General features: G+C 37.6%; 1 protein-coding gene across 2 annotated transcripts; it reads left to right on the top strand.

Moving 5' to 3' along the window:
- The first annotated feature begins 20 nt into the window (after nucleotides 1–20).
- Nucleotides 21–16,284, top strand: EIF2S1 (eukaryotic translation initiation factor 2 subunit alpha). Of its 2 annotated transcripts, none has more exons than XM_045901055.3 (8): nucleotides 21–397; nucleotides 4,534–4,775; nucleotides 6,881–6,960; nucleotides 8,745–8,896; nucleotides 12,520–12,626; nucleotides 13,939–14,036; nucleotides 14,713–14,856; nucleotides 15,741–16,284. In XM_045901055.3, exons 2-8 carry the CDS (start codon nucleotides 4,535–4,537, stop codon nucleotides 15,864–15,866), a joined length of 948 nt encoding a protein of 315 aa, XP_045757011.1. In that variant the 5' UTR covers nucleotides 21–397; nucleotide 4,534; the 3' UTR covers nucleotides 15,867–16,284. The 2 variants fall into 2 exon arrangements, with proteins under 2 accessions (XP_045757011.1, XP_045757012.1); XM_045901056.3 differs by lacking the exon at nucleotides 21–397 and adding an exon at nucleotides 494–645.
- The last annotated feature ends 369 nt before the right edge of the window (nucleotides 16,285–16,653 follow it).

The following is a 16,653-nucleotide window of genomic DNA, read 5'->3' on the forward strand; positions in this document are numbered from 1 at the left end:
CCACTTTTCATCTTTGTTCACAGCGCCACCTCATGGTTGACTGAAATTTCGAGAGAGGATTAATTCTTCAAGGACAAGGACTCAGAGTATTACCGCTTCCCTGCGCCTTGAAAGTTACTTAGCGAAAACGACAGATATCGAGAAAGCGTACTTTTCAGGTTCTCCTTTGATCGACAGTCTTCCTTTTTTTCGGAGGACCTAGACTCTATGGTCAGTGAGGAAGAGGGACCGCTATTCTCTTGGCGCTTGCGCGATGCGAGGTGGTTCCGCATGCGCGGTGGGGTAGAACCAAGCGCACGCCGAGGAGGATCAGCCGCTGGTGTGGGTGGGCTGTCTGGTCTCTGCGATTAAAGAGCTCGGCACGGGATCCGGCGCGGGATTCAGACACATACCTCAGGTGACTGGTCCCCCAGATTGGTTTCTTCTAGAACTCACTTTAGTTGTGTCCAGTGACTTGGGTGGTCGGGAGAGGGTAGGCCCCGGGCTAACACCCCTCCCTTTCCCGTTCCTGCGCGGGAAGTGTCCGACACCACCCGCCGGCGCCGGGTGGGTCTTCCGTGTTACAGCGGTGTCATGGTACGAGCGGAGGATTCTCGTGAAGCAAAGTGGGCCGAGTGACCGTACAGCCTCTTCGATATGCTGAAAGTGAGGATACTTTGAAATGGGGGCGGCCTCGGGAAAACACTGTGACACCCCCGCCCCAGGATGCTGAGCACTTTGCTCTTTCGGGGCTTGAGAAACCCACCGCCACCAGGTTTTTTTTTTCCTTCCGCCCCACCAAATATACTACCTCTCAGTGGACACCAGACCAGACGCTTGAAGGGACCATTGGGGTGGGCAGCAGCTTTGACAAGAGCTGGGTTAAAAGGATCAAGAATAGTTTATTTGTCCGATCATTTATTTTTTTCTAACTGGCGTTCATATTACCGTATCGAGTTGCGCATTTTTATAGAACGAGCTATCTCTTGCATCGATACTAAAACATACTGTTGAAGAGTTCACTGCTCTTAGTATCGGTTTTCCGTATTTCAGCACCGAGAAAATAGACTTACACGCTGTGGCCTCACAGTTAAGCATAACTAAAGAGATAAGGGAATTTGGGGGTTAAATACGTATTCAGCCTGAGGCCCCTATTATTATCCCCCAAACTTAGGCTACTTTATCATTAAGCAAGAAACATTGTTTCTTGGAGAAAAGGTGTAGCAGAGAAGTCTTGGTTTGTCTCCCAGTTGAAGTTACCAAGGAAAAAAACTTGTGATTATGTGTCTTTCAATAGTTCGTGAATTATATAGAGCTTTATTGCCTATTCTGATGCCAAGTGACGGTTAATGATTATCTTAAGATCTCGAAAAGACACAGTAATATTTGTAGATTGGTGCTATTTCAACTACAGTGAAATAGTTTAAAAGCTTATTTGCGTAGCACTCCAATACTAAAAACTAGCATTCAGAGAACCTTATGGGTAAGCATTAGAGCCAAATTAGAATTCTCACAAGTTGTCTCTATCACATAATACACTTAACTTTGGAAAGGAATGTGGACTTCCTGGATCTGTTATGGTTACTTGACCATGCACTGGTTTAAGAAAGAAGTCCTACCTACCATTTGACCATGCAAAATTACTGACAATGCAGGGTATTTGAAATTAGCTTGGAGTTCAGTTAGTATATTTTGAAAGATCTTTTTTACTGAAGAACACATACCATATTGTAGTACTCTGACATACTGAGGCTCTGTGGGTTAAAGGTATTCTGGATTTGATATCAGAAGACTTGGTTTTAGTTCCTTTTCTAGTACTTACTAAGCATTTATCCTTGAGAAAGTCATTTAATATTTCTGTTCTTTGGTTCTGGTTTTTTTTTTTTTTTTTTTTTTTTTATTCATTTGAGACACAGAGATAGAGAGCATGAGCAGGGGGAGAGGGAGAAGCAGACTCCCTGCCGAGCCAGGAGCCTGATGTGGGGCTCAATCCCAGGACCCTGGGATCATGACCTGAGCCGAAGGCAGATGCTTAACCATCTGAGCCACCCAGGCGCCCCTCTTGGTTCCCTTTTAATTGATAATTTCACTCTACTCCTTTCATAGTACTTTAAATTGTTACTTACTCACTAGTTTGTTTCCCACTCCCTACTTAACTTCCTTAGGTAAGAATCTTTTAAGTGCCGGTAGTGCTTAGTACATAGATACTGCAAAAATAATTGTTTAACAAACTAAGTTACAAAATGGAAATAGTACCTCTTTTGCCTTTTAATGTCATATTTGTATAGCATACTACACTTTCCAAATTTTTACATCTATTTTAATCTCATTTGATACACTCCACAAACCTTCGAGGTCCATGACACAGGCTAGAAACTACAGTTTAATGGGAATGCATTTCCCAAGCAACCACAGCTAGTAAATACAAGAGTAAGGGCTGGAACCCATGTCTGGAGCTATTTTGTACTTAATAGTTACTTTCTGTGTTGAATAACATACCTTCAGCTGTGTTCTTTTTGTACCCTGTATAATATGAAGAGATTGGTACCTCTTAAAGCAGTAGTATTCATAGCTCTCATTAGGATTCTTTTACAGTATTGCCTGTGTTCTTTAATCATCAAATTAAGTCTTGCTTCCCCAGAATTAATCAGCTTTACTGTTTGAATAAACCTGGTAAGTAAATGTGGTTAGCCCCTGTTAAATCTTTTAAAACTGTTTCACACATTTCTCTGACATAATTTACTTTGATACCCAGTTTGAAACTTCTAGCTCTCAAACTTTAGTGCTTTACATACAGATATTTGACAACAGTTGTCCAAAGGGGGGGTGGGGGGGGCTCTGTTTAGAATGAACCAACCAGCTCAGCAGTTTCTTGGGTAATTCTGGCCATTGAATGTCTACTTCCCTTTATTTCCTAAATCCCTATTTTGTCAAGGTACAAGGGAAATGCATTTCTGCCATTATTATTAATATGCTGCTTTATTTCTTTTTGTTAAACAGGATAGATTAGTACTAAAAGCTTGCATTAATCTACGGTATATGCTTTAACACTGAGTATATTAATGTTCCTTTTTTTAAAAAGGTGTTTCTAACTAATATATTTATTGGTAATATTGAGTGAAAATACAGCATGGTGAATAAGAGCACAGACTATGGATCCAAGCTTCAGAGGTTCAGATTCTGACTATCACTTGTTAGCAGTATATGACCGAACAAGTTACTTGGCCTGTGTTTCTATTTCCTCGACTATAAAATGGAGAGAACTAGGGAGAGAGGCAGTGGCCAGATCATGTAGGACCCTGTAGGTAGTAGAAAGATGTAAAAGTCAGTGGGAAGCCACTGTGAAGTTATTTGTGGGTACAGTTAACAGTTCTCAAACAGTACTGCCCCAGAACTCTCGGGTTCTGTAAGCTGGATGTGGATATCCTGTCTTTAAGATCAAGTAATGGCAGCCTTAATTCCCAATTAATAAGAAAAAAATTGGGGCGCCCGGGTGGCTCAGTCGGTTAAGCATCCAGCTCTCGATTTTTGGCTTACGTCATGATCTCAGCATTGGGAGATGGAACCCCACACCAGACTCTGGCTAGGTGTGGAGCCTGCTTAAGATTCCCTCTCCCTCTGCCCTACTTGCTCGTTGTCTTTCTCTCTCTAAAAAAATAAATGAATTTTCACACATTTTTCATAGGTGTTTAGGTCCTGTTACTGCCTATTTTCTGAACCTTGACAATAGTAAATTAAGGTTAGTAGAAAAACATGAAAGTCATCAGCTGTGATTAGTTTTACAGCTTTCTTTTAAAAATACACTTCTGTGCATGGTATGATTTCAGTCTTATGGATCATAAAAGGAGTGGTGCTGAAAGTAGGTTGGTTAGATCAAAGAGAATAGTTTTTAAGAGTCTCTTGAACTTTATAGTAATGGAGTTCTATAAAGCTATTCTCAAGATTGGGTATATCTATTCAATAAACGAATTTATTTAGTTGTATTTAATTATATTTAATATTTTTGTGATTAGTAAATTTTTAGGTTTTGTCTTAACATACGATACTGTAATTTTGGCTAAAAGGATAGGGTATATTACTTGATATATGATTAGGACTATGGTTTAAGTAGATGGAAGAGTCTTCCCTTTATATAGTGGGTGGTAGCATATAGTCTTAACTGACTTGGAGAACTGAGTAGCTTTAGTTTTGCTGATAGGTTTATAGTAGTAGTGATGCTTACCATCATTTGTTATTTCTTAAAGTGGTTGTATTAAAATAGTATTTTACTCTTGAGGTGTACTTTTAATCCTTAGGTCTCAAAGTACTTTATAGATGGTCATTATTTTTTATGATTCCTCTAAAACCGAGGTCAGAGAATCACCCAAGCCTTATAAAAATGTGGAGCAAAGTAACAAAGCTTGATTCCCAAACATCCATCTGTTTTCTGGTACCATTTAAGAAGTTTAAAGAGATAAGACTAATCATTTCTTCCAGTGGCAAAATGTGGAAAATTGATTGACATTTCTTTATTTTGACCTTAATACTCATTTGATTCTTTTGTTTAAAATGCAGAATGCCGGGTCTAAGTTGTAGATTTTATCAACACAAATTTCCTGAGGTGGAAGATGTAGTGATGGTGAATGTAAGGTCCATTGCTGAAATGGGGGCTTATGTCAGCTTGCTGGAATACAACAATATTGAAGGCATGATTCTTCTTAGTGAGTTGTCCAGAAGGCGTATCCGTTCTATAAACAAACTCATCAGAATTGGCAGGAATGAGTGTGTGGTTGTCATTAGAGTGGACAAAGAAAAAGGTAAGTGATAAATATATCTAAAATAAAATTTCAGATTTAAAATGGTTTATTTAAAATTTTATTTTTGTAAATTGCTGACTGTTGTAAAAACAAAACAAAAACATCTCCGTTTATACTTAAACTTTTTTTACATATAGAGTTGTTAGATAAGAATGCCAATTACCCATCTAGGCAAGACCTCTTGTTAGTAGTGGTTTAATTAGCACATCCCAGGGCTAGTTTGTGTCAAATAACTTGACTTTTATTCCCAGAGGTTACCAGAAATTGATAGTTGACTCATTGTGGCTAAACTCAGAAGAGACAAATAAGTAAACTAGAGTATTAGTTCATATATTTGGTAAGATGCTTTTTTATTCAGGGGCGCCTGGGTGGCTCAGTCGGTTAAGTGTCTGACTCTTGATCTCAGCTCAGGTCTTGTTCTCACAGTTGTGAATTCAAGCCCCACGTTGGGCTCCATGTTAGGCGTGGAGCCCTACTTTAAAAAAAAAAAAAAAAGATACTTTTTTCTTGATTTAAAGCTAAATTTGTAATCAGATTATTGGAGGAACATGGAAATGGGGCAAAGGTAAATGGACTTTAGGAATATTTTATATAGGTTCTGAAAAAGGAATATGCAGACACACACCCAAGACCCAGTATTCTGTATCTCTTTGATTATTAGAATGTGTTCTCTGAATGTTCATTCACAGAGTTCAGAATTGCTAAACATTTGAGGAAACAGGAAAATATGACCCATACAGAAGAGAAAAAGGAACCAATGGAGATTGACCTAGAGGTGACCTTAATACTGGAGTTAGCAGATAAGAATTTTAAAGCAGACCTTGCAACTGCTGAAGGATATTAGGAAAATAAGCTTGTAATGAATGAACAAAATGAAGTCTCAGTAAAGACATTAGAAACTCTCATAAGGAACTAAATATAAATTCTAAAATTAAAGGTATAATATCGAAAAAACTCACCAAATGTAACAGCAGGGTAAAGATGGCAGAAGTCTCAAGTCAGACTTGCAGGTAGTTCATTTAAAAGAACCAGTGTGAAGAACAGAGCAAGGAAAAAGCAACCTGTCAAATATTAAAAGCTCTATTCCAAGAGAAGAGAGAGAAAGGGCAGAACATATATTTGAGGAAATTCTGACCAAAGTTTCCCATATTTGCTGAAAAAACAAATGTACAAACTGGAGAAGCTTGGCAAACCTCAAGCAGGATAAATACTGATAAGACCACATCTAGGCACATTAAACTGTTGAAAAACAGAGATCGAGAAAATCTTGAAGACAGAGGAAAATGATTCATGATTTACAGGGGAACAGTAATATAAATTACTGTTAGTATGGTATTCTTACTGAAAATAATGCCTGAGCATTGAATGACATCTTTAAAGCACTGAAAGAGAAAAATTGTCAGCCCAGAATTCTAGAATATTTAAAGAAAATATTCAACAATGAAAATCAGAAATGAAGACATTTTCAGGTAAATAGAAACTAAGAGGATTTATTACTTAATCTGCATTATAAGAAATGGTAAAGGAAATTATGCAGGCCCATGAGGTGTGATGCCTGACATGGGAAATATGTAAGTAAATGTAAAAGATCATTTTTCCCTCTTAAATTCTTTAAAATACATTTAAGTGCTTGTCTCATTTTGTACCCATGGGATTTTAATTTATGGAGGTGATGGACAACATGATTAGGCCAATGCCATGGCCACACCATGCCAATGCAGGGCCACCAGGAGGAGGAAGCACCAGTTTTGGTCAGGAGGCAGAAGGAGCATCAAGAATATAGAAAATACATAGAACACAATTGACCCTTTGATGAGTGGATGCCAAAAAGACAAGTACGAATCCTTTGACTAGCTTTCATTTGGGTAATTGAAAGTATTAGTTCCTTTCACTGAAGTGATAGAAAATATACAATTACATGATGATACAAATGCATGTCTGAAAACAAAAATCTCTAATCTTATGCAGTGTTTTATTGATAGGATTTTAGTAGGGAATAAGTATAGGTATGCCAACTAAACAATCTGGTGTAAAAATTTATCACAGTGGTAAGCTAGCACCTGGGCAGAGATGATTTTTTTTTTCCCCAAAATTTTTTCATACAGGATATATTGATTTGTCAAAAAGAAGAGTTTCTCCAGAGGAAGCAATCAAATGTGAAGATAAATTCACCAAATCCAAAACTGTAAGTTTGATTTTTGAGTGAAATTAGTCCACTATTTAATGTATTTAATAAATAATCAGCATGTAATATTCTTGGCAGAAAATGAAAACCTGGATTTTCTGGACCTGTATTTCCATTTACAATTAGGAGTTACATAGGATAATTCGAAGACTTAATTTCAAAAGAGTTACTACTGTAGTGTTTTTACCTTATGGTGGTACTACCTTAAGTCATTGCTTATCGTCTAATATTCTAAAATGAGTATACTGCATTAGTGTTTCTAAGTTATTTTAGGTTAAATTAACTATGGGTGATATCAATTGGTTTGACTTCTCATAACATGTAGTTCTTGACTTTAAACCCCATTCTGGGATAAGAGTCACAGAGACAACCAGCTGTTGTATGTTAAGAATAAGCAAGGTTTTGTAAAATGTGAATCCAGGAAAGCAAGGCAGGAGCCTGTTAGTAGTTTTTTCCCCCCTAGTTTGTTAAGTCCATTCTGTTTCACTTTCTTATTTTGGCTGTAATCTCCTACTTCTGTACAATAAGTATTAATGAAGCAAGAACAACTGTTTTTTCATTCTTTATGTTCTGTCTATAGTTTTTTCTTCTCTGGTTCTATTTAGATTATCTTTCATTCTCTAGATCCTTAGTTCTTAATGGCATTGTTTCCATTGTGTTTTTCTTTATTTTTTGTTCTTTTCTCATGTGTGTTTCTGTCCTCAGGATAAAAATGCCAAGAAAACAGTGTTTAAATGAAGGGAAGATTTTTGAAATCTTGCTTAATTAACCCCAGTAAATAAGAGAATAAAAATCTAAAAGCCAAAAGGCCATTACCCAAATCTTCCTCTTTGTTTTACTGATGTGTTTACTATTACTGCAGTGTGGCTTACACATTAGAAAACACTATCAGTGAAATCCCATCTTCATAAACCGGGGACCTTGCCACTCAGAATGTAGTCTCTGGACCAACAGCATTGACATCACCGACTGCTTAATGCAGGATCCTCAAGTTCCACCAAGTTTGAGAAGCTCTGCTCTAGGAAACTTTAACTTTGTTTTGTCCCTTTAGGATATTGTAAAATGAGTATGTTAGTAGATCTTATCAGGACGATAAGGTGATAGAATGAAATAACCAATGTTAGTACCTTTCCTCACTCAACTTTCATGTGTAACGTGAAAAACCTCTTTTCTTATATCCTTTCTCTTCTTTAAGCCCTTTTATTTTTAGGAAATTAGAAAAAGAGTTTGACAGCAGTGAGTAGGAGATAGGTGCATTGAAGGATAACTGCTAACTGATAAAAGAGCAAAAGAAATACTAAAATCTCAGTCCTGTTCCATGCTGTCATATGGAGTAATAGTAATAGCTTACACTTGTATAACAAGTTTTGTGTAATATACAAATTCTATATATTTGTATAATATTTTCCAGTTATAATTTGGATAGATTTGATCTCTCTGCGGTAAAAAGGAGAGATACTGGTATTTCCCTTTTCTAGAAGAGGAAACAAATTTAGAGAGGTTAATTGGTTCCTAAGTGAACTTGATCTGGGTCTTAGGACACTAAGTTTTGTACTGTTTCTACTTGTTATAGACCCACTTGAGTTAAGTATTATAGGAAAGAGAATATTTCTCTATGAAAAAAGAACTTGCTGTATGTTAACCCTTTGTTGTTGAGGAATTATTGTAGTGTAACCAAAGGTTTGTTTTATATGCTGTCTACTGAAATGTAAAAATACCTTTTCTTTTTTTTTTTTTTAAGATCTTTTATCTTTGAATTGTTGAACTCTTCATTTTGTTTCTAGGTGTACAGCATTCTTCGTCATGTTGCTGAGGTGTTAGAGTACACCAAGGATGAGCAACTGGAGAGCCTGTTCCAGAGGACTGCCTGGGTCTTTGATGACAAATACAAGAGACCTGGATACGGTGCCTATGATGCATTTAAGCATGCAGTCTCGTAAGAACACCTTCTTGGCTCTGATTCTACCTTGATAACACAGCTGATGGGTCTAGCACACAAGTTGAGAGCCTGACATGTAATAATAGCACTACACCCACATAATAAGTCCTTGCCAAATTTAGATTAAAATATTTCCACGTAAAAGGCCCATAATGCAGGCCAGTCCTAGGTAGCCAAGCATATATAATTGTGTACACCTTAGTTTTCGTAAACCATATGGTTTCGTCTCACGTTTTCCCCTCCTCGTCAATGTAGATGTCTCATCTACAACTGTACCTTGTTCTCTTTACCTCAGTTCCTTACACCTGCAGGCCATGCCACTTTAGCCAGTTTCCGTATGGCCTCACCCTGGGTCTTATCACCAGAATTTGGTATGCTTCCAAAACCTTTAATTCATACATTCTGTTCTTTTACCACAGACGGCCTCCTGTCCTTCCAGCTCCCCCATAGTTAGTCCTACTCTGTGTCTTCTTAATTCTTATGCCAGACTATAATTCCACACCTTTTTCTTCCTCCATGTCTTTTTACTCTGTCCTGCCTTCTCTTTCTTACTCAGCATAGACATACCATGGTACATCATTTCAACAACTTCTTGCCAATATCATGAGCTTTTGCCCTGTTTTTCCATCTGTTACATCCAGCCTTGGATCGATGTTCCGGCCTTCTCTGCACTTGTAGAATGCTGGGTGCTGCTAGGAAAAACCACAGTCTTGCAGGTTGGTGCCACTGCATTGTCATCATGGTCTCCAACCTCAGCTGTGCCTTCACTGCTTCCTCACATTCTCTCTGCTCTTTGTCAGTTCTTCCTCCCATTCGTAGAGTGGCTATTTTAGAGCTTTTATACACTCCCTGTCAGATACCCACTCCCCCCTTCCCTCACTCTCAACTGGTGTGCCTACTACCAGTTTTATAAAGAGAATAGAAGCCATTGCCCAGGATCTCCTCTACTCCTTCCACGGTCTCAGCAACCTTCTCTCCCATCCGTCATTACCTCCTGCGCTCCTGTCACGCTGAATTCGTATCCTTCCTGCTCTCAAACTAATCTTACCACCTGTGCGCAGCTACTGCTCAGGGATCGTTTTATCTGTTATTCCCTCTTTTGTGTCTTCAGCCTTTCTCTTTGTTGGTTTTGCTCCACTGGCATAAAAATACACTCCAATCTCCCATTTATACTAAAAGCAAACTTTACCTCCCCTCTACTTCCTCCTGCAGCAAGCACTATATCCTCTCTTTTTAAAATAGCTGGACCCAAAACAAAAAAATAAATAATAAAATAGCTGGACCCCTTTAGTTCTCTGTACTTAAGTCTGTCTCCTTCTGCACATCCTACTCTTGCCCAAGTGTTAACGTTCCACAAGCAGCCTCTCCATTACACTGAGGTTACTTTCCAACCTTTGTGCTGCCGAAGGGTATTGGTTCCCTCAGCTCTCAGAATGGCCGAGTGGACCTGGGACCGATAGAGCCTCCAGCAGGCCGGCTCATCTGGGGTCCAAATGCTTTCCAGTTCCCCCCCTCCCCCACCATGTAACTTTTTTTTCATACCACATTTTGGGAAAGGTAAGAATAATAATTACAACAGCAAACATTTATAGATTTCTCACAGCAACACATGGCATAAGTGCTGTTATTATCCATGTCTTAGAGATGAGAAAATTGAGGCAGAGATTAAATAATTTGTCCACGTGCACAGAGCTAGCAAATGGAAGAGTCCCGATTCAGACCTAGACACTGGCTCCCATCTGGAGTTTATGCTGCTAACCATTAAGCACTGCTTTATATTTCCGTCCTCCCTGACTTCAGTCCTGCACGCCTTTCATCCCTCAGCGTGCTGTCATCGTCCAGCCGTCCCTCACTTCACCTCTAGCTCCCCCTCCATGACCGCTCAGCAGTGGCATACATCTTTTCCCTTTTCCTTAACGTTCTTTGCTTCATCAGCCATGTAGTGACTGTCCACGTTTAACTAATGATAATTCTGTGCCACATGTTCTTTAAGAAAAAGTTTTTGAGATAGGTGGAAACAATGTTTTATCCCTCCCAACCCATTCCACTCACTCATCAGCAGGAGCTACTATTCTATCATTAGTATTCACCATTATTATTTACATTTCTGTGGATTTATTACATATACGTATCTATAAAGTACGTATAGAATCATTTTTGTATTTTAAAAATTTTCTTACTCAGTTTATTTAAACTTTAAAAAAAAGGAATTTATTCTGTCGTTGTAGTTTTCTGTACCTTACAGTTTTACTTATAAGGCTGTTAATAGCATTCTCCAAAGTGATAGATGTGTACCTACGTCATACTAATTTCTGTGTAGTACTTCATTGTAAGAATATGCTTTATTTGTTTCTCTATTAAGAGATATTAGGTTATCCTCCCCCCTTTTTTTCCCATTTTTTTAAACCATGCTATTATGACTATCCATGTACATGTCTCCATGTACATTTGGGAGTTTCTAAGGTACATACATAGCATAGAGTTGTTGGGTCATAGGATTGATTATATGCATCTTTAAATTTACTCAGTTTTGCCAAAATACTCTCCAGATTGGTTCTACAATTTATATTTCCAATAGCAGTTGTATGAGTATTCCTGTTTCTCTTCATCCTCACCAACATTTGGTATATATCTCAGATTATTTTCCCTTTCGCCAAAGTGATGGGTGTATAATAGTACCTTGTTTTGTGTTTGCATTTTACTGGTTGTTGGTGAAGTTAACAGCTTTTCATATGTTTACTATTTCTTCTGTGAAACATCTGTTCATCTCTTTTGCTCATTTTCTGGTGGTTTGTCTTGTTATATTTTGTAAACAGTATTAGCCGAATGAAAGTTCCCTCCACCCAGATTCTTTCGCCTTTCATTCTCTAACCCCTGCTTTTTTAGGCCTGATGTGCCATTTCTGTTTTAATACTTTACAACTTTCTTAAAACAGTTCTGCCTTTGCTTTTTAAAGTCCTACCATTCTTTTAGTCATTATTTCAATTTTTTCATTCGTGTTCCATAAACAGTGGTGACTAAGTGGTGACCCTGTTCCCTGTCTCCTGGCACTCAGAAGGGCCAGATGAAATGCCACTTCAGTCCGTGCAGCCCTTCCTGAGCCCATAACTGAAAGTAATACCTTACTCTCCCGACTTCCAAGGATGTACTTTCATTTTAAAATTGCTTGTATGTTTTTGTCCTTTTCAAGCTCCTTGAGGCAGGGACTGCTAATTATGTGGAAATGTTTAATTATAGTGGGATGTCCAGTATATGAGGAGACATTTTTAAGTTCCTTGCTTTAGCCAGATCTCTAAAATTTTTCTTCAAATAATCAGCTGGGGGTTTTCTTTTTGTCATAGTAGTGCTAAGTGCTTTACTTGCATGATCTCATTTAATACCACACTCAGTGAGATGTACAGTTTTCATCCTCATTTTACAGTTTGGAAACTAAGGTCTGGAAAGGTCCCAAAACACATAGTTAATGAAGTGTAAAGCTAAGATTTGAATTCAATTCTGACACTAAAGCCTGTGCTCTTAAACATCATTCTGTGGTGTTGTGTTTGGTATCACAGTTACCTGTAAAGTAACCTGGCCTTTGTTGTTTCTGTGTCTGTGTGTGTTTTGTTTGCTTTAATTAGAGACCCATCTATTTTGGATAGTTTAGATCTGAATGAAGATGAACGGGGAGTACTTATTAACAATATTAATAGGCGTTTGACACCACAAGCTGTCAAAATTCGAGCAGGTAAGTGATTTTTTTAAATAATGTTGAAAATATTTTGCATGAACCAAAAAGCTGTTAAATGATGAGCATTACCAAAGAATATGTTGCTACATCAGTATCTGCACGTTTTTCTATTTCTTATAACAAGAAAAGCTTAAGAAATTATTTTTGCTTCTACTGAACCATCATAAAATGTATATGTTGACACAAGTGAAAACTGTCATATATGCATTCAGCTAACCTTAAGTTAGTCCTTTTTTTTCCCTTTTTTCTTCTTTTTTTCTTTCTAAAGATTGTATTTATTTGAGAGGGAGAAGCAGACTCTCCACGGAGCAGAGAGCCTAACGCAGGGCTCGATCCCAGGACCCTGAGATCATGACCTGAGCCGAAGGCAGACTCTTAACTGACTGAGCCACCCAAGCGCTCCAGCCCTTTTTTTTTTTTTTAAGGGGGTGGTATTTTGTTTTAGTAAATACTTTAAAATATTTTAAAAGTAGAGTATTGTCCTTTTATGCCTCCCTGGATTAACCACTGTTAATATAGTTTGGAGTATATTCTTTCAAACATTTTTCTTACACACATATACTGTATAGGAATATATGCTGTTTACATTCAGACATAAATTGCTTTTATAAAGATTGGATCATACTATGCAAAATTTTCCTCAACTAGCTTTTTCCACTTGGTTTGTCATGGCAGCCCTTCCATTCAGAACATGGGACGTTTTCCTCAATCTCTTTAATGGCAAGGTACAATATTTCATAGAATAATAAACCAGTTGTCTCTTGGTGAACATTTCGGTTTTACCATGTTTTTCACTATTACAAAAAACACTACAGATTAGCAGCCTTATAACATAGACACTTAACCCAGTTGTATAAGTGTTCTGTCAGGCAGGCTCCTAAAAGTGGAACCGCTGGGCAGAGGGTGTGCAATTTCTAAACCGTTCTAAACAGTTTGCAGTGATTATTTCACTCGGTCTTTATCACACTCCTCTCCACTTTACAAATAAGGAACTGAGGCATGGAGAGATTGGAATCACCATATTAATCCAAGCATAGCCAGAAATCAAGGTGTTTGTTGAATTTCAGTTTTTTATCATTTTGTCATTCAGGGGCTCGATGTGGAAGAGAAGATGTATTTTTACTGCCTACTCAGATAATTTATAATTAAGAAATTGATAGTTGGGGTAGATTTCTAATTGTGAAAGGGTGATAAAAACTTTTATAAGTATTTGAATCCTAGTGTGTCTGCCATATCTCTGATTTCTTTTAAACCTTTAAATACTTTTTTGCATTTTTTGGTATAAGTTTTTGAATTTCTGTAATTTTAGATATTGAAGTGGCTTGTTACGGTTATGAAGGCATTGATGCCGTAAAAGAAGCCCTGAGAGCAGGTTTGAGTTGTTCTACAGAAACCATGCCCATCAAGGTGAGTAGTCCGTTTTCGCTCTCCCTGCTAAAATACCAACCTAAACCAAATGAGATTCTTTTTATGATCATATTTCATAACAAGTGTTCAGGAAAAATGGTTCTCAGTGATGTTGTCTAAGGGATGCTACTGCTAGTGTCACAGTGGATAAAGATTCTGATTCGTATTTAGTGCCAGAGGGCCTGCTGTGCGAAACTTAAAGAGTTCCTGAGTCTATAATGCTCCTAGGACCTTGAAAAGGGTAACATATTCTCTCGTATTCACACACACCTTTTAGGAGTTTGGTCTGAATCTTTTAAGCAATAAAATTAACCAGATGGTTGTTATTCACAATCTCAGATTTTTTCCATCAGTTTAGTTTAAAACCAAGTAAGAATTTTTGTTTTCGAGACAAATTATCCATTCTGATGATGGCTACAGTTAGTTTAGCTACCAAAGACACCTGAAAGTCATCATTCAACATATTTGGTATTGCAGTAGACTGTTTATACTGCATTATATCACTTGTATCAATTCACTTTTGCTAACAGACCACCCCCAAATTGCTGACTTACAGGATTGGAAATTAAGTTTTGGGTGATTTGTTAAGGCATCAGAAAGGAAGAGTTCTTAAACATCCTAATAGTTTTGTGTTGTATAGGTATGTTCATAATTGAATATTTGTCTTGTTCCTTAGATTAATCTAATAGCTCCTCCTCGGTATGTGATGACTACAACAACCCTGGAGAGAACAGAAGGCCTCTCTGTTCTCAATCAAGCTATGGCTGTTATTAAAGAAAAGATTGAGGAAAAGAGGGGTGTCTTCAATGTTCAAATGGAGGTAAGATCTATAGTGATTCTGCCTTTTTCTTAAAATATGTAAGAAATTTAGGGGCGCCTGCCTGGCTTAGTCGGTAGGAGCATGCAACTCTTGATCTCAGGGTTGTGAGTTCAAACCCCATGTTGGGGTTAGAGATCACGATCGATCGATCAGTAGATAGATACAGATATTTAAGTCATCTAAATGATTTGCATTCTAAAATCCTTAATCACGGCTTTTCAAAACATGAGATACATGTAGGATTATAACACTGCTAAGCCTAAAATAATCATTGACTCAGAGGGTTCTAAAAGGGCTTTTTATGAGTAAATGAGAACTGTCGTGTGATGGTTATTCATGACTGAGGTCACTGATGGTGTTAGGTTTATGCCCCCGCCAAAGGAAAAAATTAGGCAACAAAAATGAGTGATTGATTATTGTCAGAATTTAATATGGAAGGCTTAAAATATGATCTGAGGATTAGAAACAGCATTAGTGTATTTTCCTCATCTCAACAAAAATGAAACCTATTTAGAAAGAAACTAGTTTATTTTGAATCCAGAAGATGCATTTTTACAAGACATCTTTTTGGGTTTTAAAGATAAAGCCACTGAGATTATTTTCATATTTTTTTCAGTTTTGGCTTATAGAGATAACAGGAATATTCTGTTTTACTACACACATATTTCTTTTTCCTAGATTGTGTTACTCTCATCCATTTCTCCCAATATTTATCTAATGGAATTTATTAATGATGTAGCACTCAAAAATGAACAGATAGAGCAGAGTTGTTAGGACAGGTGGTTCTTTAAAAAGAGTTAAAATACTAGGCAGTAATAGTGTTGAAGTGGAATTTGCATACTGTTGAACTACCTCACTTTGAAATGATGCCTCTGCTTCCGCAGCCTAAAGTGGTCACAGATACAGATGAGACCGAACTTGCAAGGCAGCTTGAGAGGCTTGAAAGAGAGAATGCAGAAGTGGATGGAGATGATGATGCAGAAGAAATGGAAGCCAAAGCCGAAGATTAACTTTGTGGGAAACAGTCCAGTTTAAGGAACACAAAGCAGCCCTTCCTGGCTGTAAACCCTAGACTTGAAAGTTTTCCAGTATTGAAAACTTCAAAGCTGAATATTTTTTATTTCCAAGTATTTAAATGTTCCAACAGACCAAAACGTGACATGCCCTCCTAAAAGTCAGCTGTTTTCACACAAGAGCTCCACCATTCAGCAGTTTTTAAGGGAGTGGGCCTAACTTCACTAGAGACAAATCTTTAAGAACAGTCATAAAATTGGGCTTGTGGTTTCCATTTCTGATGTCTCCAGATTGGCACCCCTTTGTAGTTCAGTGCCTCCCTGAGATTTACCAGGGGCACCCAAAGCAAATAGCCTCAACCTTTCTATATAAAATGTATCAAGCAAACATTAAATAAATTTCTGGGATATTTAACTATAGGCTTCTTCCTTCTTGTCACCAGTTAAAAGCATTATGATTACTAAGACCCTACCTAATTCTATTACTTTCATTTTAGTCTAGATGTAGAAATATAGGGGCAGGTGACCAAAAGATCTATATAGCGGATCCTTTCAAAAGGAGGGTGTAGGAAAAAAAAAAAAAAAAAAAGGAGGGTGTAGAGAAAATAATTTTAACCACAGTTAAAGTTGACTCTTAGGGGAAAAAAGCCTTAAAATGCGAATTTTAAAATTACATAGGATGTGTGCCTTTTACCAATATATGGTAAATATTGAACAGTATATGGTATGAGAACAATATATGGTGTGAGGGAGAATTGATCACACTGGTCCTTGTTGGTGTACT

This window comes from Mirounga angustirostris, unplaced genomic scaffold, assembly GCF_029215605.1.
Source record: "Mirounga angustirostris isolate CCGP_5_RB_7025 unplaced genomic scaffold, mMirAng1.0.hap1 SCAF_9, whole genome shotgun sequence".
NCBI classification, from domain to species: Eukaryota; Metazoa; Chordata; class Mammalia; order Carnivora; family Phocidae; genus Mirounga; species Mirounga angustirostris.